This window comes from Rousettus aegyptiacus, unplaced genomic scaffold (genome assembly GCF_014176215.1).
Source record: "Rousettus aegyptiacus isolate mRouAeg1 unplaced genomic scaffold, mRouAeg1.p scaffold_m13_p_2, whole genome shotgun sequence".
Lineage (NCBI taxonomy): Eukaryota > Metazoa > Chordata > Mammalia > Chiroptera > Pteropodidae > Rousettus > Rousettus aegyptiacus.
Genome location: NW_023416295.1, coordinates 23,079,924 through 23,106,720, shown reverse-complemented (window position 1 = coordinate 23,106,720; position 26,797 = coordinate 23,079,924). Strand labels below are relative to the sequence as shown.

The 26,797-nt window shown below is 33.5% G+C and overlaps 1 protein-coding gene across 5 annotated transcripts in view; it reads left to right on the top strand.

The window, feature by feature from the left end:
• The window catches only part of ZDBF2 (zinc finger DBF-type containing 2), a 29,538-nt gene extending 3,810 nt beyond the window's left edge, over positions 1-25,728 (top strand). For 4 of the 5 annotated variants that reach the window (XM_016135068.2, XM_036237201.1, XM_016135069.2 and 1 more), the window contains exons 2-6: positions 1,054-1,106; positions 1,827-1,903; positions 3,033-3,137; positions 8,996-9,123; positions 13,772-25,727. In XM_016135068.2, the coding sequence (XP_015990554.2) occupies positions 3,078-3,137; positions 8,996-9,123; positions 13,772-20,852 (7,269 nt within the window). In that variant the 5' untranslated portion in view covers positions 1,054-1,106; positions 1,827-1,903; positions 3,033-3,077 and the 3' untranslated portion in view covers positions 20,853-25,727. The other variant, XM_016135070.2, reaches the window with a different exon arrangement.
• The last annotated feature ends 1,069 nt before the right edge of the window (positions 25,729-26,797 follow it).

The window sequence follows — 26,797 nt, the reverse complement described above, 5'->3', positions numbered from 1 at the left end:
TCAAGTTAACTTTTCTTGGTTTATTTCCCCTTAAATTCTTAAATGAAACTTTAGCTGCACCTGAGCTTGTCAGCTTATTATCTCCAAATACACCTTGTGCTTTGTTGCTTTTATATGTTTGCTTCTGTGCTACTTGACTACTTGGCATATCTTTTCTTGACCTTTGTGTAAGGAAATTCTACCCATTTTACAATGTCTGGTTAAAAAACCATATCTGCTCTGACATCCCGGCCCCTCCAGCTAATACTGAATTTTGCAACAGAACCCATTAGCACTTATTATTTGTGCTTAGACATTTCTCAGATAATATGGGGTATTTTTGTGTTAATTTCCCAATTCCATTTTAAAGTCTTTGAGAGCAAGACTGTCTTATATTTCTGTCTCTTCTAGCATGGAACCCTGCACAGGATAGGTGCAAGTATTTATTCCTGGATTATACAGTGGTGTCACTAGCTCATTTGAGTTGAAGTGTTAGGATTTTTTGTTAATCAATCTTGGATAGGAGTCAACACTTTGCCTACAACAATGTGGAAATTTTTTTAAATGATAATTTGGCCTAATTGTCAATTGATATAGATAGATGATGAAGAATTGACAGTATTTTTCACTAAAACTAACACAGAAGCTAAGAGTTGGGTGGTTAGTCAAGGACCTAAACTTAATTTCACATAAATATCTCTTTCAGAAGTTTCTCATGAAGCTTATTTTGGGTTTGATAGTATCTTTGCTCTTAACCTTACCAGAGGCACAGTTTTGCCTGACATTCTCTTCAGCTACTATTTCTGGACCCCAGAAATTTGATGTATTTGATGAGGGGTTATATGAACCATCAGTTACTTTGCTACCAAGCATCTTAGGAGGTCATGTTGGAGTCAGCGAGTCATAATATGGAAAGTGCTTTGTGTTCAAGAGTTAATATATATTTTTTTTATTATAATTGGAAACAAAATTGTGTCACTTTTCAAACTTAAATATGACTTGGAGGTACTTGTTTGGCTAATGGTAGACATGGGGCTTATCTTTTTAAAAAAATTGTTTTATTTTATTTTACAGATGTTTGCCAGGACTAATATAGCTGATGAAATACTTACCCTTTTCTGCTCAAGGTAAATGATTTGTTACTTTATAAAAACAGCAGGTACCAGTAGTGTGCAGAGTTTGTATAAAAAGACCTATTCTGTCATGTAATGTAATATAAGCCTGGACCCCCCCAAAAATGATCCCATTAGTAAGAATTTTATTAGTGCTTAAAAGTGGTAATTTATATTACTGGTTCAACCTATATCAGAATTACCTGGGAGCATTTTAAATATACATAGTGTGCATGTGCCTGGTTCTCCACCAGCAGATTTTGAATACGGTAAGGTTTTCAGATGGGGTCCTAGCATGTGAATTTTTAAAAATGCCATCAGGTGCTTTATTGTAGCTCATTCTCATTGTAGCATGTAAATGACACTAGAGATAACAGAATTGCAAGTAATAATGCCATGGGAGTTAAAGGAAATAAGGGTTAAAGATCAAAATAATATCTAAAGTATTCAAATTTTTGTGTGTGTGTGTGTGATGTTAGATTCATACTTTCATTTTGCCATTCATTCGGTGAATGTTTAAGTTGTATTTTAAATAAAGCACTGAAAAGTTTTATATTATGACTTTTAAAATTCCAGTTTAAGCTCTAGGGTTCTCTCAGCCTGAAAATTACCATTCCTATAAATACAGCTTAAAATAAAGCTTGTTTCATTTTGTTGCTTCAGATTACAAATGAAGTAAGTTAAATAGAAATAAGACCAAATTTTAAGTAATTTCTTATATATTCTTTATTTCAGAGGCTGGTTTAATTGATTTATTTTTCCCGTAAGTGTGAGAAGTCAAAAAGTCAGTTTCTCATAATTAAAGGTAATCGGTAAGTGAATGTTATGATAGCATTTTGACTTAATAAAGTTTTCTATTCTCATTGGTTTTTAAGGCTGCGATTTCATTTTTTAAACATTGATTTTAATGAGTAAACTTTTTTGTTGCAGGGTCATCCTTATCAGAAATATTCATAATGTATTATAGGCTCATTCTGTTAATATACTGACAGAAAATGTATAAAATAATTAGAATTAAAAAGTTGAGGAAATTATTTCTTACAATGCTGTTTTTACTTTAAGAAAACACAGCCAAAAACTTCATTGTATTGAATTTGTTACTTAAAATACTCATAAACTATATACACTTTATTACAGTGAATGAATTGAGAGTGAATCAAAATTACCTGGGAATTTAAAAAATTTTGAATTCTAGACTCTCAGCTCTACAAAGTCAGAATTTCGGGGTATGATTTTGATAGTCCTTTTGATTTGGGAACCACTGCAGTCTGTAATGTTGAAGGACTGTAATTTTAAGGGGTAGAAAATTGGAAACTATTTGTAGAGAAATCTCATTAGACCAATTGGAAAAAATTCCTTATATTTATTTGGTTTATGTAATTGTCAGAGAGAACTGTCTTGTATTTCAGAGACCAAATTAGTTGTTACTTTGATTTTTAGCAACTTTGTTGGATAAATTATTTTAATTAGGCAGTAAATACAAGTGATAGAGAATTAGATGTTGTATATGACACTGACAGTTGAAGTCATCTGGGATTTTGTATAGAAACATAATGGGGAAATGAATGAGTTTCATAACATATAGTAAATATACTATAATAAAAACTCAGAAACAGTAATTTGTCTTTCAAATTGAGTACTATATTCTCCAATACGGAACTCTCATAATGCTAACAAGTTTTCAGAAAATTGATAAAAAATTTAGTCATTTAGGCTTCAAATATTGGCAGCCAGCTATTCTCTTAGAAGATACAAAACTATCATCCCTATTCCAGGCTCACTGATTGATTCTGTAGCTCATGGAAGTCTTATCTATTTTCATAATAATGAGAAATAAGAGTGGGTAGAACTTAAGAATGTATTTCTGTTCTCTGATATTATCATAGCTATCTTCCTTGTGATTGTAAGGAATTACTGTGATTTTGCCTTTTTTTTCTTCAGTTTTAGTAGTCAACGACAATATCCGTTCGACTTTGGTTATTCAATATGCAGAGCAGACAAGGATATTGCAGCTATTGCTGTGTGCGCTATTCTAATCTGGAACAGGTGAGAGGATCCTATTAATATGTTTATACCTCAAAGGGCATAGCATTAATTTTCTCTGCTTTCACGTTTTATTAAATGCATTTATTCATTCATTGAACAGGCCATTTTAAGAATAGACCAGCTGCCAAAAAAAAAAAAACACCAGTTGCTGGACACCGTTTAAGGTTCTAGGGATATGACCATGAACAAAACCATTACTTATAAAGCTTATGTTACAGAGCAATAAAACAAAATAGTCATATAAATTTAGCACATAATATATCAGATTGTGATAAATGTTATGAGGAAAATAAAATAAGGGAGTACAATATTAGGTAGAGCGGCCAGGTAAGGAAGTGACATTAGAGTGGTATTCGAATGAAGTATGGGAGCCAGGATTGCTTATATTTGGGGGAAGAATTTCTAGGTAGAGGGAAGAGAGAGCAAGGACAGAGAGACCCTGAAGCAGAAGGAGGGTTGGCATGCTAACCAAAAGCCAGGAGGCCAGTGTGGTTGCATTGGATGTAGGGTGGGGGTTGGACAGGTGATCAGTGAAGAATTTAGAGAATTAGATTCTGTAAGACATTTAAAATAAAGTAAGGACTTTGAATCTTATGGTTTGATGCAAAATGTTAAATTTTGCTGTAATTCCATTTAGCTCCCCCACCACACATAAACACTTTGTTGCTTGTGTTTTCGGTGTCATAAAGATTGCTCAATCTAAAGTCATGAGGATTTATGCCTGTGTTTTCTTCTAAGAGTTGTTTAGTTTTAGCTCTTCCATTTAGATCTTTGTATATGATGTGATTTAATTACCTCTTAAAAGCTTTGTGTCCAAAAACAGTCACATTGGTGGTTAGATCATCAGCATCTGAATTTTGGAGGTACAGAATTCAGCCTATAGCAATTACATTGATTGAGTTTGAGATGTTAAACCAGTTTTTCAATCCTGGGATAAATGTTGCTTGGTCATGGTATATAATCCTTTTTATGTGTTGCCAGATTTGCTTTGTTGAAGATTTTTGCATCTATATTCATAAGGGAATTGTGCCAGAGCTAAATTAATATAATGAAATTCTGGTTGTGCTAGAGCTAAACTGTTTCATCTCAGATGATGTCAAATACAGGTTTATAATATGTAAAAATTCCTCTGTTTAGTGGTATTTGTTTTGTTTGATTTTCTAATAGTAATCACTTAAATTCATACTAAAGAATTTTTTTTATTGTGATTTCCACAACTCTGGCCCTTGAAAATAGAAATACTTTTCAATGCTGGTTATAAGTATGAGGAGGCAGATAATAAATCTCAAAGCTCTCTTTAATATTTCATAAATTATTATCACTTGTCTGGGAGATTATTTGTTGAACCTTTGATAATGACAAAACATATTAATCTTTTAACTATAACTTCTGTTCAGTAAGCTTTCATATAAATTTTTTGCTTAAGGTTTAAAACAATAATTTTTGGACATTTGGATACTCCTGTACTAAACTGACATTTAAAAAGACTCTGTTGATTACAGCCAAGGTAATTGGTACTAATTATAAAAGATTGTGTGTGTGTGTGTGTGTGTATACATATACACATATACACATATATATGTATGTGTGTGCATATATATATATTTCGAGGCTTTGAGAACTGTTAAGGCAGTGAAGAAATATGTGGCTCAGATCTAGCTGAATATTCAATGGAAACAATGAAGCCTAAAGAAAGAAAACAACTACTAACTGAGAATTCTCTATTCAATAAGTACATCCTTTAAAAAAGAGATGAAAAGAGACATTTTCAGAAAACAAAAATTAAGGGAATTTGTCATCAGCCGACCCTTACTAAAGGAAATAGCAATAGGAGTTCGTCAGGTAGAAGGAAAATGATTCCGGGTGGAAGCTCAGAGATACGGGACGGAATGAAGAGCAATGGAAAGGTAAATATGTAGGCAGTCTAACTGAATAATACCTTGTGGGATTAACAACAATGGCATATAAATTGGAAGGGGAGTTAATTGAGTTAATTCCTAAAGATCTTTTATTGTTCAAGAAGAGAGTAAAAGTAACAAGTAGTTTTAGACTTTGCTAGGTCAACGTTGCTTGTTGTAATCTGTTAACACTAATGGACTAGGAAAAAAGTCTGTAACTGCTTAGATAACAGAAAGGGAAAAATTGGAATAATAAAAAATAGTTTACAGCAAGGTAAGAAAGAGAATTAGGGACATTGTATTGGCAATAATAAAAACATTTAAAAATAAAAACAAAGATTAAATCCAAATATATTAAGTGAAAATAGACTTGATGCATGCATGAATTAAACTATATGCAATATTTTATCAGAGGTTCTAGCCAGGGAAATAAGAAATAAAAATGATAAAGATTATGCGAGTATAAATAAAACTATTGTTTGTGTACAATGTGATTGTGGTATAGACAGTTCTAGAGTTATCTAAATAAACGGATTGAATTGATAAGTGAGCTTAAAAAGCTTGTTCAGCCAGCATAAAAAATTGTATTTTTATACACAAATACCACACAGAAAATGAGATTTAAAAAATAAATAATATAATAGCTTCAAAGAACCCAACTTTTAGGAAATCAATATAATAAAATATCTTAAAAAAACTGTAAACATTTAGAGAAATTTAAGAAAAATTACATAATGTGATAGATCACGTTCATGGAACTACCACAGTTTTGTCCAAACTGATACAGTGATTCAGTGACATTCCAATAAAAATTCCAGCAGATTTTTGAAAATAAGCCAATTCTAAAAATGTGTATGGACATGGAAAAGGCTGAAAAGAACCAGAGTAATCTTAAAGATGAAGAAAGAGGACTTTACTGTACCAGCTACAAAACTTATTATTAAATTATAGTTATTAAGACAATGGTACCAAGTTAGAAAGGCCATGGAAATAACTCAGAAACTCCAGAAATAAATATGTGGATATTTGATTTGTGTGACAAAGATGGCACTAAAGAGCAGTGATGACAACACTTTTTTCAATAAATGATACCGGGTCAATTGAATATTCATATGGGGAAAAATGAAACTCGCTAAATCATTCTGGATATAAATATCAATTCCAAGTACATTGTAGATGTAAATACTGTAGGCAAAACAACACTTCTAGAAACAAATAGAAAATCTTCATGACTTGAGATAGAGATTTCTTAAACTGGTCACAGGAAGCACTGACAAAAAAATTGGTAAACTAGATTACAGTTAAGAAACGATGGAAGATGATTAAGAAAGTGAAAAGGTACCCTGCAACAACTATTCTTGGAAAAGATATTGGATGTACTTTGTGTGTGTGTGTGTGTGTACAATACACACTGGTAAAATTTTCTTTATGAATGCATACACACATAAACACGTATACATGAAGTGTAAGGGCAAGCCACATAGAGGAAGATAATACTTGAAACACATAATTCAACAAAAGAGCTCATGTTCACAATAAATAATTCCTATGATTCATTAAAAAAATCTATTTGAAAAACAAGAAGAGACTTTAAGCACATCATGAAAGGAGATATGTACAGACGAAAAAGTGGCCGGTACATACACAAAGCTATCACAATAATAAAATTGCACATTAAAGCCACAGTGATATAACATTAAACCCCCTCTACAATCACTAAAATTAAAGAGCCGTTATCAAGTGTTGATGAGTAAGTAGAGCAGTGGAGACTATGATTCACTGCTGGCGGGGGTAAAAAATGGAACAGCCACTTTGGGAGACCAGTTAGCAGTGAGTACTAAAGTTGAACATATGCAAACCTTATGGCCCGAAAGTTCCACTCCTAGTAATATGCCCAACAAAGTGTGTGGACACGGGCACCAAAATACGTATGTGAAAGTTTTTGCAGCATTACTGGTCATAGCCAAAAGCTGCAAACAAGCACAAGTGTCCATCAAGAGCAGAATGATGAATAAAATAAGGTATAATCATACAATGAAATACACAGAAATGAAAATGAACAGACTACAGCTAATTGGATAAGTATTACAAGTAAAATGAGTGAAAGACCTGAATGCAAAAAAAAAGTATGAGTCCATTTATGTAAATTCAGAAACTTTAAAAATTTTAGTATTAAAACAGGGTAATAGTTACTTTTGGAGCAGAAGGAATATTAGATTGGGACATTAGGGGTTCTGGGTGCTTATTAGTTTTTCATGATTAGGTAGTTATGGATGTGTTTGCTTTGTGTTTTGTAGACTTTATGTAAGTTATATGTCAGTTCAGAAAATTTAAAGATATATAATGTGGTGTTTTCTGTGGTTTATGTTAAGTGTGCTTTTCCATTCACATTGCTTTTTAACTTTTTATCTAGGCAGAGGGAGGACAAGACTGAATTTGTTTCCTTGTGCATTTGTTCCATTCATCACCAGGCAGTTTAGCTCTGGTCATGGGTCCTGGATGGTGGGGACTTTTGTAGCCAGAGAATCTTAAGATTGTAGTTTAGGTTGTTACTGGGGCGAAGGCAGCTCCAGAGTAGGCTCCTGAAATCAACATGGAAGGAGATAATGCTGAGTTGTAATAGTGGTCAGGAGCTAATATCCTGTTTTCAGTTCTCTTGGCACATTTACAGTAGTATTTAAAATATGACTTTTCCTAAGTATTGTTCAAACATGTTAGTAAATGATTTAACTTAATGCTCACTTCTGTAGCACATATACTAAATTGTCTAAATTATGTTAGAAATATGGCATTAGTACTAGCATTAACATGATACAGTGAAAAGAGAATAAGCTTTAACACGGATTCAAATCCTGGTTTTTTTACTTGCTAGGTACACAACGTTGGTCAGTTTAAAAATTTGTGCTTTAATCCCTTCATATCAAAATGGGGACAAGATTTATACTCAGTGAAAATTCATTGAGAATACTGTGTAAATGTAATAACACTCTGACATATTATATGTGTTCTCTAGGTATCAGACTTCTTTTCCTTCCTTCTTGGTAATGTACTAGTAAAGACAGAATCTTTCTTCCTTTCTTTTCTTTTCTTTCCTTTTTAAAAATTTTTTATTGTGGTGACATTTGTTAACAAAATCCAGTGTTTCAAGTGTGCAATTCAACAGTAAGTCATATATATTTTGCGTTGTATGTTCACTGCCCATAGTTAAATTTCTTTCTGTCACCATAGAATCTTTCTAACTGGAAAGAATTATAAAACTGAAAAACATAGTGTACTTACTCCATTACTCATTTTAAGAAAGGATTTTTTAATCTCAAAGAAAATGATGGCCTTTTTGTGAATTAATTTTCATCTTTTTACAAATACAGTGATCCTCTTCTTTAAACAAATATTTATTAAAAGTGTTTACGTATTGAAAAGTATGAGACTTTATAAGAGAAAATTTTAAATTTCTTATAATCATACCACACAAATATAAATACTTTATAAGATTTGATATATTTTCTTCCATTTACTTGCCTATACATTTTTAAACTAGTCGAAATAAAAGCATACATATGACATTCATATCCCCCATTTTCCCTTTAATATGTAACAGTTCTCCATGTTGTTAAAAATTCTTTGTATTATTTTTGATAGCTGCGTAGTATTACATCTTAAGGTATATTATAATCTAAGGATTTGAGATTTCCAGTTTTTTGTTATGCTTTGATAAGCATATTTTTTTTGCATAAATCATCTACATTTAAGATGATTCCCTTAGGAGAGATTTAGAGAAATGTAATATTATATCTAATGGAAAGATACTTTTATGGATTTTAGATGCACATATTAGAATTGCTTTATAGAAAGAGTATATCAATTTATACTTCTGCCAGGAGTAAGTAAATGGACCTGTTTCATAAAACTCACTGCTAGTATTATCCATTTTAAAATGTTCAGTTTCTTTTTTCTTTATAGCATATGTCCAGTGCTCAGCACAGATACTTGACCACACAGAATAGACAACGGATGGGTTCCAGTAGTTTGATGGAACGTTTCTTACAGGATGTACTGCGACACCACCCGTATCATTATCAGGAGAGCAGGTAAAGTAACTGAGTAGAATAATACTAGTATATAGTTATGTATTACAGTAGATATTTTTGTTAACATTTCAGTACTTCTTAAAGTGAATATTTGTTTATTTTATTTTATTTTCAATTACAGTTGACATTTAACATTATATTAGTTTCAGGTATACAGCATAGTGGTTAGACGTTTACATAATTTGTGAAGTGATCCCTCCGGTAAGCCTAGTACCCACTTGGCACCATATGTAATTATTACAATATTATTGGCTATATTCTCTATGCTGTACTTCACATCCCATGACTATTTTGTAACTGTCATTTTGTATTTCTTAATCCCTTCACCTTTTTTTTCATCCTTCTCCCATTTGGCAATCATCAGTTTGTATCTATGAGTCTCTTTGTTTTGTTTGTTCCCTTATTTTGTTCTTTAGATTCCACGTATAAGTGAAATCATATGATATTTGTTTTTCTCTTTCTGACTTATTTTAAAGTGAACCTTTGAATCACAATATAAAATGAAGTTTTCTGTAGTAACTTCCCTTTGCAATTACTTTTAAAAATTTTTCCTGGCTTAAATAAGTTTCGCTATAAAAGATATGGACTACATAATGCTTTTTTTCAACTGAAAATTTTAGGCCAATAAATAATGATAAGTCATTAAGATGTTTTATAAATTTGTCATGGGATTAAGCAGGGGGAAAAAGGTGGGAGCAAAAAGAGCTTTTAAAAGATTATTAACAGAAAAGCCGGTGACAGTAGCAGAGTAAGTGCAGTCAAAGTAAACACTGAGTTCCACATTAATGAAACTATTTGCTAACACTACGGTATCACATAGAGTTGGCTCTTTTTGTAATCTGTCAATATCTTGATAGCTTTCTCTTGTATCAGTTTATTTTGGTTATTTTAATTAAAAATATTTTCGTAACATTTAAAAGTTGATGTCCTACGTTAAAGAAAAACATTGGTAGAAAATAAGATTAAGTGCTGCGGTGAGTTTGTAGCTGCAGCTGCACAAGATAAGGCAAAATAGATCGTTAACACATCTGTGCAGAATTAGTTGAGTTAAACACCAACAGTAGAAAAAAAGGACAAACTTTTTACCTTGCCTTGCAAGTATGCTTTGCAAGTCACCAACCTAAAATTGCAAATGGAGAAAAGGTTTTAAGGGGAAAAGTTAGAAAAAAAATGTGCTTTTTTAGCTGGAAAGATAGAATTAGTCTATCTTAGGGTCAGTATAAATTTCCAGTTTATAGTTTGTATAAGCAATGCTTCCGCAAACGTATTTGTACATGTAACTATTTTTGTTGTGTAGATTTCTATAGTTGAACTTCTGGGCTAAAGTTTATGGACATTAAAAATGTTTTCTGTTTGTTTGTTTGTTTTTTTACCATTTCTTTTTGGAATAATTTCAGGTTTATAGAAAAGTTGCAAAACTGGTGCAAGGAATTCTTGTATAACTTTAATCTGGCTTCCCCAGATGTTAAATCTAAAATAACCACAAATCCGTGAAATTACATTGATACCATACTATTTATAGACCTTATTCAAATTTTGTTAGTTGTCTTACTGATGTCCTTTTTTTTTTGCCCAATGATTCAGTCCAGGATCACATGTTGCATTTAGCTGTCACATCTCTTTTAAACTCCCTTAATCATGAACAGTTCCTCAGTCTGTTTTTGCTTTCAAGACCTTGACACTTTTAAAAGAGTACTGGCTAGTTATTATGTAGGATATCCTTAAATTTGGATGTGCCTGATTATGCTTTCTCATGATTAAACTTAGATTATACATTTGGGGCAAAAATTAATTATAATTGATAGTAATTGATGTCGTGCCCTCCTCGGTGTATCAAATCAGGAGACCCATGATGTTGCCATGCTTCACTCACATTGTAATTAGTAAGATTCATAGGAAAGTACTTTGAGACTATGTAAAAATCTTGTTTCTCTTCTTACTTTCTCCCACTTAATTTAATTTAAGCATTCATTAATGATTCTTTCCTGAAACAGTTATGACATTTATTAATCAGAATTCTACTATAAAGAGCTTTCTCATTTTCTCATTTATTCAGTTATCTATTTATATCATTATAAAATCATGGATATGTCTCTTGCCCTGTGGATTTTAATCCATTATTATTATTTATTTTGTTGCTCAAATTGTGTATGGAAATTTTAAATTCTTGATAGACATTTCCTAGAAGACTGTACCAATTTATATACAATGTATACAAGTGGTGCAGATACATACACATCATCAGTATATGAGAGTGCTCATTTTGCAGTCACTCTTGCCAACACTGGGATTATCAACCTCTTTTTTCCTCACCAACATACTAGTCCAAAAAAGTGTATTTCTTAATTGTCCTCTATTTATTTATGGGTAAAATAGAACTTCTCCCTTTCGATATATTTTAGCCATGTATTTATTCTATGAATATACTTTGTCTACTTTTCTATTGGATTATTTGTATATTTTGGGTTTGTATGCAATATTTATGAATAATAGTCCTTTGTATTTTAAGTATGTTATAAATATTTTCTCAGAATCTGTTATGTCTTTAAATTGTGTGGGTTATTTTTTATGATATAGAAATTAAACATTTTGATATCAGCTGTAAGGGGAATTTCCTTTTATGTTTTTTTTTTTTTCCATGTCTTTGTCTTTATGCCCTTGTTTTTTCTTTTAAATATTTATAATCTTCCTGGAATTTTTTTAATATGTGGTGTGAGGGAAGACTTCTTATTTTTTACAAATGTATATTAATTATCTCCACTAATATAAAATTATCATCTGTAACATAAACTAAATTTCTACATTTGAGTGTATCGATCTCTGTTTATATCTACATATTTGATTTTGAATACAATTTTCTTTCCTTGAGTTTTTTAATCCTGCGCCAACACCACATTATTTATACGCTTTCTAAATCATATTTTTAAAAAATTTCTCTTCCCTCTTTTAGACATTGTAGGTTTTTCTGTTATTTTAGCCTGAAAAAGCAGCTCCTGCTTTATTTTTGTTTCCCACTTAGTGATTTTTTCTTAATTTATTTCTTCAACTTTCTTGGGGTTGGAATTTGGTTACTTTTCTATCCTCTTGAATTAGGTGCTTATTTAGTTCATTTGTCTTTACTAATTCTTTTTTAATGGAAGGTTTAAACATATAAAATTTTCATTTTGATCACATCTCATAGATTTTAATATATAGTATTTATAGGTAGTTTACAATTTTCACTTTTTATCACAAATGGGCTAAAATGAGTAGAAGTACAGGTTGTGATTTATTTGTTAACTTTAAACACATACACACACAATACCAATGCAAATCAAAGCATGTATATTGATGATTCCTAACCTTTTGAGGATTTCGTCAGGTTGTTGGTTTTTATGATTCTGCTTGCCTTTCTTTTCTTCCTTTCTTAGCCAAATACTATAAAATTGATGCTAGTTCTAGGATGTTGTGATAGTCTTCTAGGGTTCTGGAAAACTATGATAAAGTGATTATTGGACTACAATTTTACTAATTAGAATTCAGAAGTATGAAAAATTATGTAAATTTTTGCCCCATCATGATATTACTTTGATACCATGTTAACTTTTTTATTTTACAAATACCAACAAACATTATTTTGGTATTAATTATGATAATAAATTTTTATGGGAAAGAGTACAATAGTAATATGACATGTTAAAAGAAGTTACATGTGGTCACCACATGTATGCAATATTCTCTTAGACAACTGTGCTGTCTCTAATTTAAAAATATTTAATGAAAGTATTTTTTAGGTGTTAATCTATTTAAGTATTTTTTTATTTATTATTTTTAATAGACTTTTTTTTTTAGGACAGATTTAGATTTATAGAAAAATTGTCAAGATAGTAGAGAGACTTCCTATAGACTTCCTATTACTAACATCTTAAATTAGTATGGTACATTTAATGAACCATTATACTAAATTAACTGAATTGTATAGTTTATTTAAATTTCCATGGTTTTTACCTCATATCTTTTTCTGTTTCAGGAATCTTCCAGGATAACCATTTTATATTAACTTTTTATGTCTCCTTAGATTCTTCTTGACATTTTTAATTACAACAGACATTGCCAAATTATTCTTCATAGAGATTAAACTAAGTTACACTCCTACCAACAAAGTATTAAAAGTGCCTGTCATTGCACCGTTGCCAAAACAATGTGTTGAAATAATAATACTTAACATCTGTGAACAATTACTATTTTCCAGGTTTTTTCAAAAAATGATGTTTACATATAATATCTAACTTCTCAAAACAATTTCATGAGGGAAAATAGTATTATTTCCTTTTTTTGGAGGAGGAAACTAAAGAATGGTAGGTTAAATAACTTGTGTTAGACTTTTTGCTATTTCCTGCTCTGATAACTGAAATTGATATATGGCTTTATTTACATTTTCGTCATGTTTAGGAGCCATTTGTGTTTATTAAGTAGCAGTTGGTGGAGCTACCTTCTTCTGCACCGATTATCTTCCTGAAAAACATTATACAGCCTGGTGTGATTACCTTGATCTTTGTTCTCTAAGAATCTGGCCCAGGAGAAAAAGAAAATACCATTTATTATGCCTTTATTTTAACATTTTAAACATCTATTAGAATATTTTTGTGATTTTTTTCTTACTTTATAGATCAAGGCAAAATGAGAGACTTCTTAGGAATACTGCACCATCTTCTGAAGTGGTTCCTATTGATGATTCTGTTCCTGAAGAAATGGCCGATGATGCTACTGGAGTCAGAGGAGAGAGAGCCACCAAAAGTTTTGAACCTCTTGAAGAGTTATATTCTAGACCTAGTAAATCTCAAGAATATATGCAGGGTGTTCCAGTTAGACCGTCAGTTATTCAAAAATTGGAGAAGGGGCAGCAGCAGCCCTTGGAGTTTGTTTATAAAGTTGGGAGTGGCTTGAAAGAATTTAATCCAGTAGGTATCGGTCAAACTTCAAATAACAGACAAAACTTATTATATCCCTCAGTGATTTCTACTGCTCCTGCTAGTCGTTTAGCTGAAAGTTCTTATGATCGACCAGTTGCTACTAATAGCACTAGGTTACCACTGGCAGCACATTCGGATTCAGTTATCAAATGTGACCCAAACAAAGTTGACAGATATCTTGAACAGCGAGACAGGGCCTCTAGAAAGCCCATGTTCTCATCCCATGTAGCAGCTTCTTCAGTTATATATCAGAAACCTAAAGAATCAAATAGGAAATCTGTATTTATAAAGTCAGATAAATTGAGTATTCAGGAAGATGTAAAATCTCGGGGTAAAACTTTGTCAACTGGCTTTAAACCTCATGAATTTGAGAGTGCTGCAGGCTCCTTAAAATTTGAGTCTCTTTCCAAATCCGCAGTAAACCCAGCAGTGAACCTAAATAAAACTGATACGCCTTCTAATAAAAGAATCTTCAAAGATGCCATTCCAAAGCACCATGAGAAATTCTTTAATCTGGATCGTAACCAAGAAGTAAAGCATTTGGTTTTTAAGAAGTCAGCCTTTTTGGGACGGAAGAGCTCAGTGAGTTCTGAAATGGAGTTTGCTGGTAGCTCTCCTCAGTCAGTGTCTGACCAACCAGATGAGGCTGTACGAGACCTTTGGAGTGAGGAGCAAATTGACCAAGAAAATAAGAACTATGAATCAAGAGTTTCTGAAATGAGTTTTGATTGCAGTTCCTCTTTTCACTCACTAACTGGCCAATCTAAAGTGACTGCCAAAGAAATAAACCTTTCAAAGGAAGTACATGCTGCTTTGCAGCTCAAGAGTAATAAATCTTATGTTTCTGAAGTGAGTTCTGATTGCGATGGCCCGTTTCAGCTGGCTACCAACCGAACCCAAGTAATTGTTAAAGGCATTGGTGTTCAGAAGGCAGTACCTATTAGCCTGGTTGATGAATGCTATGATTCTAGTGATTCTGAGATGAATTTTGATTGTGATACTTCACTTCAGTCAACTGATGACTATCCCCAACAGTCCACAAAAGAAGTAGACCTTCCTAATGGGGCACACATTGACTTGGTTGATAAGAGCTATGGATCTAGTGGTTCTGAAATAAGTACTGATTCTAATTTCCCACTTCAGTCCCTTGACCAACTCCCTGTGGCTGTCACAGAAACAGAACTTCAGAAGAATGTTCACGTTGGCTTGGTTGATATGAACTATGGATCGAGTTGTTCTGAAACAAGTTTTGATTCTGATGTTTCTCTCCAGTCAGTAGTTGTCCATCCCCAGCGGGCTGCCAAAGAGTCAGTAGTTGTCTATCCCCAACTGGCTGGCAGAGAAAGAAACCTAAAAGATAGGCATGTCTACCTGAAAGATGAGACCCATAGATCCAATAGTGCTAGAGCACGTTTTGATTGTGAGCTCTCTACTGAGGCAGTGACTCATGAACCTCAGAGGGTTGTTGAAGAAATAAATCTAAAAGAGAAGAATGACCTTGTGGATATGAACTGTGAATATTATGGTTCTGAAATGAGTTTTCACACTGATGCTCAATTAGTGGCTGACCAATCCCAAGTAGCAGTTCAGGAAGTAAAACCTCAAGAAGTAGCAACTGACCTACAGAATAAGAGTGCTAACTCTAGCATTTCTGATCTAAGTTTCGATTCTCACGCTTCTCTTTATCAGTCATCTAAGGAACCTCTTGGAACTCTGAGTGATATAAATCTGAAGGAGTTAAGTGTTGACATGGAAGTTAGGAGCAGTGGATGCTCCAGTTCTGAGTTGACTTTTGATTCTGATCCCCCTGTTCTGTCAGTTGCGAAACATTCTGAGCTGGATGTTGAAGAAATAAGAAAAAAGCACGTTAACCTGGAAGACGAAAGCTATGGGTCAAATAGTTCTGAAATAACTTTTGATTCTGATATTCCTCATTGCTCAGTAGTTGACCAATCTCGAGCAGCTATTTATGGGGAGGAACATACTGGTTTGCGATATAAAGGTAATGAATCTTGTGTTTCTGAAATAGCATTTGATTCTAATAAACCTCTTCATTCAGGTACTGATCACGCTGGAGTAGTTAGAGAAATAATCGTTCAGAAAGAAAACTATGTCAACTTAGGGAGGACAAATAAGGAACCTATTGGTTCTGAAATAAGTTTGGATTCTTATGTCCCTCCTCATTCAGTGACAAATCCTCCTGAAGTAGCTGTTAAAAGGCTAAATCTTCAAAAAGAAGAACAGATATACTGTGAAAGTAAGGAAAATGAACCTACTGGTTCTGAGTTAAGTTTGAACTATAATATTTTTCATTCAGTAATTGGACATTCTGCAGATCTCATTAAAGAAAGAAACCTTCAGAAAGAAGAACATGTACACTTAGAAAACAAAGGTAGTGGATCTTGTGTTTCTGAAATGAATTTGAAATCTTATGCTTCTCCTCTAGTGACTGATCGTCCTGACATAGCTGTGAAGGAAATAAACCATCAAAAAGAAGACCACACACACGTAGAACATAAGGGGAATGAATTAAGTGTTTCTGAAAGGGGTTTGAATTTTCGTACCCCTTTTCAATCAGTGATTCACAAAACTGCAGCAGCTGTTAAAGAAATGTGGCTTGAGAAAGAAAAGCAACTTAAATTCAAAGACAAAAGTGTTAAATATAGTGGTTCTCACGGCCCTCATTATTCAGTGACTGAACCTCAAATACCTGTTAAAGAAAGAAACGTTCGGAAGGAAGAACATGTTTTAGAAAACAGCAGTAATAAAAGTAGTGGTTTTGAAATAAATTTGAGTTCTCATGTCCTTCCTCAGTCAGTGACCGGAAAGCCTCAAATAGCTGTTTTGAAGGAGGACCATGTTGACCCAGAAGATGAAAGTACTGAATCTAGAGGTTTTGAAATAAATTTTCATATTGATACGCCTCGTCCTTCAGTCATTGACCAATCTCGCCTAGCTCTTTTGAAGGAAAAGCATGTTGATCTGGAAGGCACAAACAGAGAATCCAGTGTTTATAAAGTACGTTTTGATTCTAATGACCCTCTTCAGCCATTAACTGAACAATTTCAGGAAGTGGTTAAACAAACAAACATGTGGAAAGTAGAGGATATTGGCCTGGAAAATAAAATTGAACCTAAAGGTTCCAAATTAATACAGGATTCTGATGTTTCTCTTCAGTCTTTGCCTGATCAACCTGAAGCAGCTGCTAAACAAATAAACCTTGAGAATGAAGGTCCTGTGTATTTCGAAGATAATAACAGCCGATATAGTAGTTCTGACATGAGTTTGGATTCTGATTACTTGGCTCAGTCAGTAGTTGATCAATCTCAAGTAACTATTTTGGAGAAGCAGCATATTGAGCTAGAAGATAAGCACCATCAAACTTGTGGTTCTGAAATAAGTTTTGATTCTGATGACCCTCTTCAGTCAGTGGCTGACCAGCTTAGAGAAACTGTTAAAGAAATAAGCCTTTGGAAGGATGAAGATGTGGAAGATAGGGGAGATAAATCTCAGGGCTTTGAAATTATGTATGATTCTAATGTCCCTTTTCAGTCAGTGGCTGGCCAAACTGAGGAAGTCATTAAGGAGATCAACCTTTGGAAGAAGCATGTAGACTTGGAAGGTAAGATTGTCAAACTCGGTGATTCTAAAATAAGTTTTGTTTCTGATGGACCTCTTCAGCCTGTGACCAATGAAATTCAAGAGGCTACTACAGAAATAAATCTCATAAGGGAGGGACATATTTGTCTGGATGATAAAGGCTATGAACCCAGTGATCCCCAGGTAATTTATGTTTCAGATGTCCCTCTTCAGACAGTGGTTGAGCACTCACATGTTTTGGAGGATGATCATGTCAATTTGGAAGATAAGAGCAATGACCCTTGTGGTCCTGAAGTAAGCTTTGCTTCCGATGGCCCTCTTCCGTCTGTGGCTGACGAGCTCCAAAAATCCGTTAAAGTAGTAAACCTTTGGAAGGAAGACCGCATTTACCTGGGAGACAAGAGCTATAAACTAGGTGATTTTGAAGTAAGTTATGATTCTGATGTCCCCTTAATGGCAGATCAGTTTCCCGAAATTGTCAAACAAACAGACTTGCACAAGAAAGATCATAATGACCTAGAAATGAAGAACTGTGAACCTAGTGTTTCTGAAATAAAATGTGATTCTGGTATTCATCTTCAGTTGGAAGTCGATCATCCTCAAATGGTTTGCAAAGAAATAAACCTTCAGAGAATAGCGCATCTTGGCATGGAAGAAAAGACTAGTGATTCTGAAGTAATGTCTGATTCTGATGTCCCTCTTCAAATCGTCGTTAATGAATTTCAAGTGTCGGTCAAAGAAGCGAATCTTCAAAAGATGCTGTTTGTGGACCTGGTGACCAGTGATAGTGATTGTGAAATGATTTCTGATTCCGGTATCCCTTTTCAGCCAGTGATTGACTCATCTCAAATGACCGTTGAAGGAATTGACTGTATAAATGCAAAAAGTTTTGATCCAGAAGGTGAGTGCTATGACTGTTGTGATTCTGAATTAGGGTATGTTTGTGAAGCGTCTCCTCAATCAGTGTCAAACCAATCCAAAAAGACTTTTAAAGTAATAAACCAGAAGAAAGACTATATTATTCTGGAAGAGTCAGGCTGTGAATCTTATGGTTCTGAAATCAATTTTCAAATTGATCCCTCTCATCAGTCCTTGGCTTGCCAATCACCAGGGTCGGATGAAAAAGTGATCAGCTATATTGACCCAGAAGATAAAAGCTGTGAACCTAATAGTCCTAAAAGAAATTTTAAATGGGAAGATACTTCTCAGCCAGTGACTCATCATCCAGAAGAAGTCAACATTTGGAAAGATCTAGAAACCACTGGCCCAAAAGATAAGAACTGTGAATGTAGTGTTTCTGCAGTGGATTGTAATGCTTCTCCCGAGTCAGCAATCCTTCAAATGGCTGATGAAGATAACCTTTTGAAATTAAAATGTACAGAAAGTATGAGCTGTGAACCTCGTGGTTCTGGGATGAATTTTCAGTGTGATCCCTCTTTTCAGTCTGACACTGACCAGCCTCAGGAAGCTATTAATAAAGTAGACCTAGGTAAGAAAATATCTGCTGATGCGAAAGAAAAGAAGCGTGATTCCCATTCAAGCTCAGTTCCCAAGGTTGATCCTATAAAGAACCGGAAGAAAACAAAGGCGGTCATAGAAGAAAATACTGATGAACCTGTTCTTGAAGCCTTGCCTCATGTTCCTCCTTCATTTGTGGGGAAAACGTGGTCTCAGATAATGAAAGAAGATGACATGAAAATTAATGCTCTCGTGAAGGAGTTTAAGGAAGGTCGTTTCCACTGTTACTTTGATGATGACTGTGAGACCAGGAAAGTAAAAAAAAAAAATTTGAATGAAGAAAAAAAGATTACCTCGGCTGACCTTAATGACACTGCATTAATTCAAGTTCTATTAGACTGTGATGATATTATTGATGACTTTTCAGTAGCCTTAGATAAACCTAGCCATCATCCCACAGAAAAGCGGCCTTATGAACAAACATGGCGAGTGGCTTCTCGATGTCAGGCTGTGAAAGTTAGCCATGGAACTCAAACCAATCTCATGAGTTACCTAGTGACGAAAGGAATAAATGGACAAGAAGATGACTCGCCAACAAGGAAGCGTTTACTTTTACACAATGACAGAAAACCAAAAAAAATCAAAATTGGAACAGTTGAATTTCTTGAATCATGTACAAACATTTTGAAGCCTTTGCACCCCAATGCCTTATTCTACGTTCTTTCTTCAAATATTAAGCTAAAGGAAGGAGATTCCTTCAACTTCTCTAAAATGAGGCACTGCAGTGATAAAAATCAGGATTTTAGCATACAGTGCAAATATAAACAGAGTTCCTTTAATTACGACCCATTAAGTAAACAAATTGTAATTAATCCTCCTCTGAACATAGAAGTACCAGAATCTGACAGGAACAACTGGGTTCAAATTCATTTTAGTGACCTAAACTCCAGCGCAGGAGACGACCATGCTCATGTACAAAGCTCTACTACAATACCTTTTATGACATTGTCGGTAAGACATGAATTGATGTCACACCAGGGGGCCAGTGGATCTTGTGTGTTTCTGGAAAAAGCAGAGATCTTGAATTCTAGTGACGATACACAAGAAGGTAAATTCCAGTTAACTCTTTTAAATGGTGATGTCAAGATCTCGCCAAAATTGGTTAGAAATAAGTCTTTAGAAAGTAAAAAGAAAATTCAGAGAAGGAAAGTGACAAATAAACCAGGATTTCTCAAAAAAGTTCACAGACCAATTATTCTCCAGCAAAAAACCAGAATCACTTCGGAAAAACAGTCAATTTGGATTCAGACCAAACCAAATGATATAATCAGAAAGTATCTTTCAAAATACTCCATGTTTTTGCGTCGTAAATATCAGTCCAGGAGCGCTTTTATTAGTATGCATCATAAGAAAAAACCTGATGTCAGTAGGTTAAAGGAGGTGCAGAGACCAGCCAAAATGCTTTCAAACTCAGTCCCATCAGCTGGTGGTGAAGAGCAGTTGAGAGCTATAGCGAGCTCTTCTCCCAAGCAACCTGTGCAGGATTCTTCCAGCAAGGCAGGAAAGAAGAGTGGTAATAAAAAGAAACCTAGAAAGAAAAAGAGGCGTCCTAAACCTGTTAGAATATATGATTTGAGAAGTTTATATTCTCAGGTGCCATATTCGGATAGAATGATGACTCGGCTATTACACAAATTGTTACTTAGTAAGGCACACTAGAAGTGTTTGTGTTAAAGCTAGATGGATTCAGGACTTTAATTGAAAAATATTTGGTACTTAGTGCTCATGGCTCTCCCAACTTTGGCAAAAAAATTAACCAACTATTTTGCTATAGACATCATTTTCAGAACTTTTATATTTTAAAATTAGTGTTTAAGGTCTTTTTTTTTAAGATTCAAAAGACCCTTTTTCCATTTGCTACAGAAGAGCTTCATCTTAATTTGTCACATAATTTATCGGTATATATGCTTTTCTCCCTCAAGTCATGTCCCTTTTTATTTATTTTTTATGATTGTATCATGTCAGCAGATTATAATATTACAAGAATAGATATAACAAACATTGCTATCTTATTTTTACTTTTTAAAAATTGGAACAATGAATGTGTACTTATTTTCACTGTGTTTCAGAGTGGCATTGTCAATATTTGTGTTCTAACAGGATAATTAAAAAGAAGAAACTATAATTAACTCAACTTTTAAGTTGAGATGACTTAATACCAAACAAAATATAATTTACCTGTCTTTTAAAAGCATTCCAGAGAATGAGATTCCATAATCTTTAATCCAGTTTTTTAAAACTGCCTGTTGGTTTTATATACGTAACACAAACTTCTCCTGCTTTATTTAAAATGGATCTGCAAGTGTCTGACTTTCCACATTTGGACACTTGCACATATACAATCTCTGTAATATACAATCTCTGTTTTTCTTTAGCATTATTATATCTTAAGGGGAAAATGATCTTGCCAGTGTGACCGTACTTTTGTACCACCTTTATTCCCTTCTACCACAAGGGTTGGTGGTTCAATATGAAAATCCAGGTTATCTTATGGCCTCATCTCTTAAAAATATTCTAGACACTACCGTATTTTTCAGTTGCTTGAACTGAAATTATTGGTTTGGTAATTTGGACAGATCATTAATTGTCGTTAATGAATTATTTATAATCTTTATATTTGAAAAGATCTAATAAAGCTGACAACCTAAGTGGAAATCCATTTTACAGATGAAAAACTGGACATTAGTTTGGCTTTCCTTAAACTTGCTCACTATTTTAATAGTTAAAATGAAAGATGTTAAGATACATAGTTTAGGTCTGGGGTACTCAGAATATGTTTAGATCCTTTATTCAGGGACACGGATTGGGCTGATACAGATGTGTCCAGTTATTCTGCTAGACCAAGGATTGTGGATCGTTTTCTGTCAATAATGTTAAAGGAAAACATGAATTTCAACTATTGTATAAACCATGTTTGAAACTTTATCAGTGTGCCATGATTTCAGAGATAAAAATGTGTTACCTTAGAATTAATGAATATAGTGTTGTAACAGTTGATTTCTAAATGTAGTTTTATTTCAGGGGCCATTATTTAACCTGTGGGTATGTTGTGATGGTGTTATGTTCTAATTTCTTTACTTCTAAACTTAAAACAGTAATTATATTGAAAAAGTGGTCAAATGTTTATATTTTTAATTGTAAAGCAACTTTAACCTTGCCTCAGATACAAACATTTTAATTTCCTTTCTTAAAATATCACTGCAGGTCACTAGTTTAAAGTAATTCTCCAATTTTAATTCAGGAAAAATACTGCCATACTGATTGGGAAGTAAACAAGTAGCTAATATATAAAAATATTCTATTTGCGGGTATTGGTGTCTTTTCTTTTTATGAAATAGACACACAGTTCCCTTAAGTACTATTAGGCATTCTGCATACTTTTAGTGTAAATTTAAAAGCAAGAGATCATATGGAAATAATGTACTTTGTAATTATGATATATCTATTGTGATTACATCATGCAAAGAGGACAGTTCTTATAATTCAAGTGATCAAAAACTTAAAAAATTTACTGCCTTTTTCACATTGGAAACTCTTCTAGGTTCCATTTTTTTTTTTTTTTTTTTGGAGAGGAAAAGGTTTATATTTAAAATTTATATTACTAAAAGTATGAAAGTATACAGTCCTGACGTTTTAAAAAAACATTTTGGGAATGTTTACTAAATTCCTGTAATCATTATTTTAGACAAGCTTGAAAACTTGAAATTGTAAAAATTATAATTACGTTAAATTAGAAATGAATTACTTTCAGAATTTGATAGGTTATAAGATGTGCCCCTTTGTCAAAATACATTTTGGCTTAATTTGCAGATTATATTAAACAGTTGGATGTTTTTTGTGTATTCAAGAGTGCATTAATTTGTTTTAATAGTGGAATATTGAATTTATAGCCACAATGAATATTTTAATAGTCTTGTACTTGTTCAGTATCTTGCATAGATTTTTATTATAATTGTCCCAAGTTATACAGTATGTGGACAATATTGTGTAAAGTGTGTTTTGCATTTGTGCATTTAAATTATTTGTGTAAGTAGGGCTTTGAGTGACACTTTTTTGGTAAAGAGAAACTATATTTAAATATTCAAACAATTATATATTTCCATGTAAAACTAATGTGAAGACTAATAATGTATTTTTTATAATGCAATTTAAAGAGTAAATTTGTTTTCGAAGTTATCAAGATAAAATTTATCAAATACTGAAATTTGTCTCTACTTTCTCAAGTTAGGAACTTTTTCTGGGAATACTTAAGGAATTAGAGAATAACGAAAACAGAAGTTCATTTTATAATGGTCTTAGAGATAATAAGAGAATATAAATGTTGATGCTGGTGAGAAAATACTGTTTAACCAAAGATATACAGGTTATGTTCAATGGAGTAACTATTTCAAAGATTAAAATTAAACGACTATTTATTTGTATGGTGGAGTGGTGGGTTAGCAACTTTTCACTTTGTATACCTGTATTGAAAGTTAGTGAACAGGACTGAGTTCAGGAGGCAGTATCTGTATCATCATTTGACACCTGCTGGGAAGAGAACTTTGATGCCTCCAGTACCATTAACATATGTCGTAAAGGACGAGAAAACATGGAGGAGGGTATGTATGTTTGTGAGGTAGGTGCCTTTGGCCTCGGTAGTAGTGACTTCTGGGGTTTTTTGGTGCAGGATTATATTGTTAAGATGAACAGCAACCTACTCTTTATAATAAAAAATTACTAGGGTAAAAATATAAAATGAAAGTTCTTTTCCCATAAAGGAAATGTGGAAAGAAAGAAAGAAAATGTGGAAAATACTGAAAAATTATGTAATTAGGGAATTACACATCAAAATGTCAGTTTACGAAGTTGAGGGGCTGAGGAAGAATTTCAACATCTCCTTATACTTCTTTAGGCCCTAAATGTTAGGGAAATAACACATGTAATATGTTTTCTTTGTTCTTTTTACTCTTTATACGTATATTTAAAAAGTTCTCTCTATGTAATTTGAACTATTTCTCTTGATTAAGAATTAGGTCTAGGATCAACTATAGTTTCTTGCAGAATCTTTAAATGAGTATGAATTTACTTTTTTTCCTGTGTTTATAATTTATTACATGCATGTTGTTTTTTTACATGCCTTTTATTTGTTAAGTTTTTAAGCTGGACACGTATGTGTGTATGTGTACATTTTGAGCCCTTACTAAGTGCCAAGCATTGTTCTAAGCTTTTAACCTGTATTATCTCATTTGATCTTCAAAGAGCCCTTATGAGTCAGGTACTGTAATTGTTGCTAAATAGCAGATGAGAAAATTGAGGCACAGAGCCTCAATTTCAGGATTAAAAATGAGTTGTTATTTACTATAATCAAATGAGGATCACAGTTAATCCCCATTCCCGTCCCCAGCCCCAGGTCACCGGTTACCTTCCGTTTCTCTTTACAGTTTAGCCTTTTCGGGATGTTTCATGTAAATGGCATCGTACAACATGTGGTGTTTTGTGTCTGGCTTCTTTTGTTTACTGTAATGTTTTTGAGGGTCTTTCAGGTTGTGGTTTGTATCAGTATTTTGTTCTTTTTTGATTGCTTAATAGTATTTATAATTAGTTGTTAATTAAGCTGGTAACAGATTGCTGTCTCCTGATAACAAATATGATAAAAGCTGTTAGGCTTGAGGCTGGCTGTTTTTGCCTCACGTACCTGTTATCCTTGATTACTACCCCAGTTCCAAGACCAACAAGCTATCTGCCTTTTTGAGTGCTCTTATCTGATACTTGAATGCTTTATGCTTCCTCTGTCTTTGACTCATTCCCTTTACTGCCCATCTTGGGGTTCGTTTTAGTGTGCTTTGTGAATTCTCATTTTCAGTGGCAACAGTTCTCAGTTCTTTTGCAACGGATTGCCTTCAGGTAACCAAACTGAGAATCGTATGTAAGTTGCCCGTTATGCTAATTAAGCTACACGTGCTGTAGAGACAGGAAGTGTTGATGATGGTACTTGTCATAGTGAACATTCTTTTTAAAAATTACTCTCCTACATAACCACTGTCACATTGTCAAAACTGTTGATGTGATATAATTAACACTGATATAACCCTCTACTCCACATACCTTGTTCAGACTTTACAGATTGTCCCAAAATGTGCTCTGTAGGTTCAGCCTTTGCTCCAGCATCGCACACTGTCATGACTCTGGTTTCCTTCAGTATGGAGCAGTTCCTCAGCCTTTCTTTGTATTTAATAACTTGACATTTTGAAGTGTACAAACCAGTTTCTTTGTGGAATGTCCCTCAATTTGAGTTTGTCTGATGTTTCTTTATAGTTAATGCTTTTTGTGTGTGTATGTGGCGGGGGGTGGGGGGAAATTCTGTGGACTTCTCAGTGTATCATAACAGCAACCATGTGATGTCTGTTTGAATAAAAGTGGTGATTAAAGATATCCAGTCTTTGTCCTTATCTTAGAAAAAAAACTTTTCATAATCTGAAAAGGGGGGCTGTCATAGAGGGCGAGTTATCAATAAATATATTTTTTTTGCAACTGAATTTTGAGATGATTGTGATTGCGAGAATTTTATCTAATTCATTATAGATAAGATAGCAGCTTATTCATACATTTAACAAATGTTACTTATAGCCCTACTATGTGCCCTCTGATGGGTGCCAAGGATATAAGTATCAACCAAAGAGGTCTCTTGTTTCCTTTCGTTAACTGATAATGAGTGAAAGAAAATTTTAATAGTGTTAAGTTAGTGGACTTGTAACAATTCTGCTTTCAAAAGATCAATAAACCTATAACACAAATACTGCTATTGGGCATAAAACAATTCCTCATCTTAATGCATGGAGGCTCATTGTAAGGCATTTCTCAACATTATCTAGAAGGATTGTTTTCCTGTGTTTGCATTATTAAGAATCGTCTCTCTTTTTTTGTTGGTTTGATGCACCAAGATGGAGTGTTACATAGACTCACTTTGTTACCCATCTTATCATACAACATGGAAGTGACTTCCTAAGGACGAGTTGGTGTATCCATCATATGTTTAGTTTTTGAGATATTGTCAGCTTTTTCAGACTGGAAAATTAGGGGGTTTATTTTTGTTTGGAGAGTTATTACTAGTCATATAGTGAAATAAATGATATTTATCATCCATCGAATTAAAACTGTTTTACTAGGTGAATGACTACTTGAACATAGGTGTTCCGACATGATTATTTCACTGTACCAAATGGTAGCCCCTTACTGCAGTTTTACACAGTGGCCTTACATCTAAGATGTATTTAAGTGAGTATTTGAGGTAGCATTGATGTCTATAAAATTAGAGAAGCTACTTGACCCTTATAACTGATCACCTTTAGGTTTTCTTACTGGGCGAACTAGCACATTTGTAACCTAGCACAGTTACACAATTTCTTTTCTGTTTCTACAGAGAAAGAATCTCAAGTCTAACATAAAATGTGGCATGACAATGTGTGACAGTCTTGAGAAACATCACAGTAACCCTGAATTTCTCAGTATAATCAGTAGCAGCTGCTAGATGGCATTCAGAGGCAGGCCATTTCTTCAACTGCCTTGCATGATCATTTTGAACATGAAGGTAGTTATGATCACAGAATAAAAACAAATTTCACTAT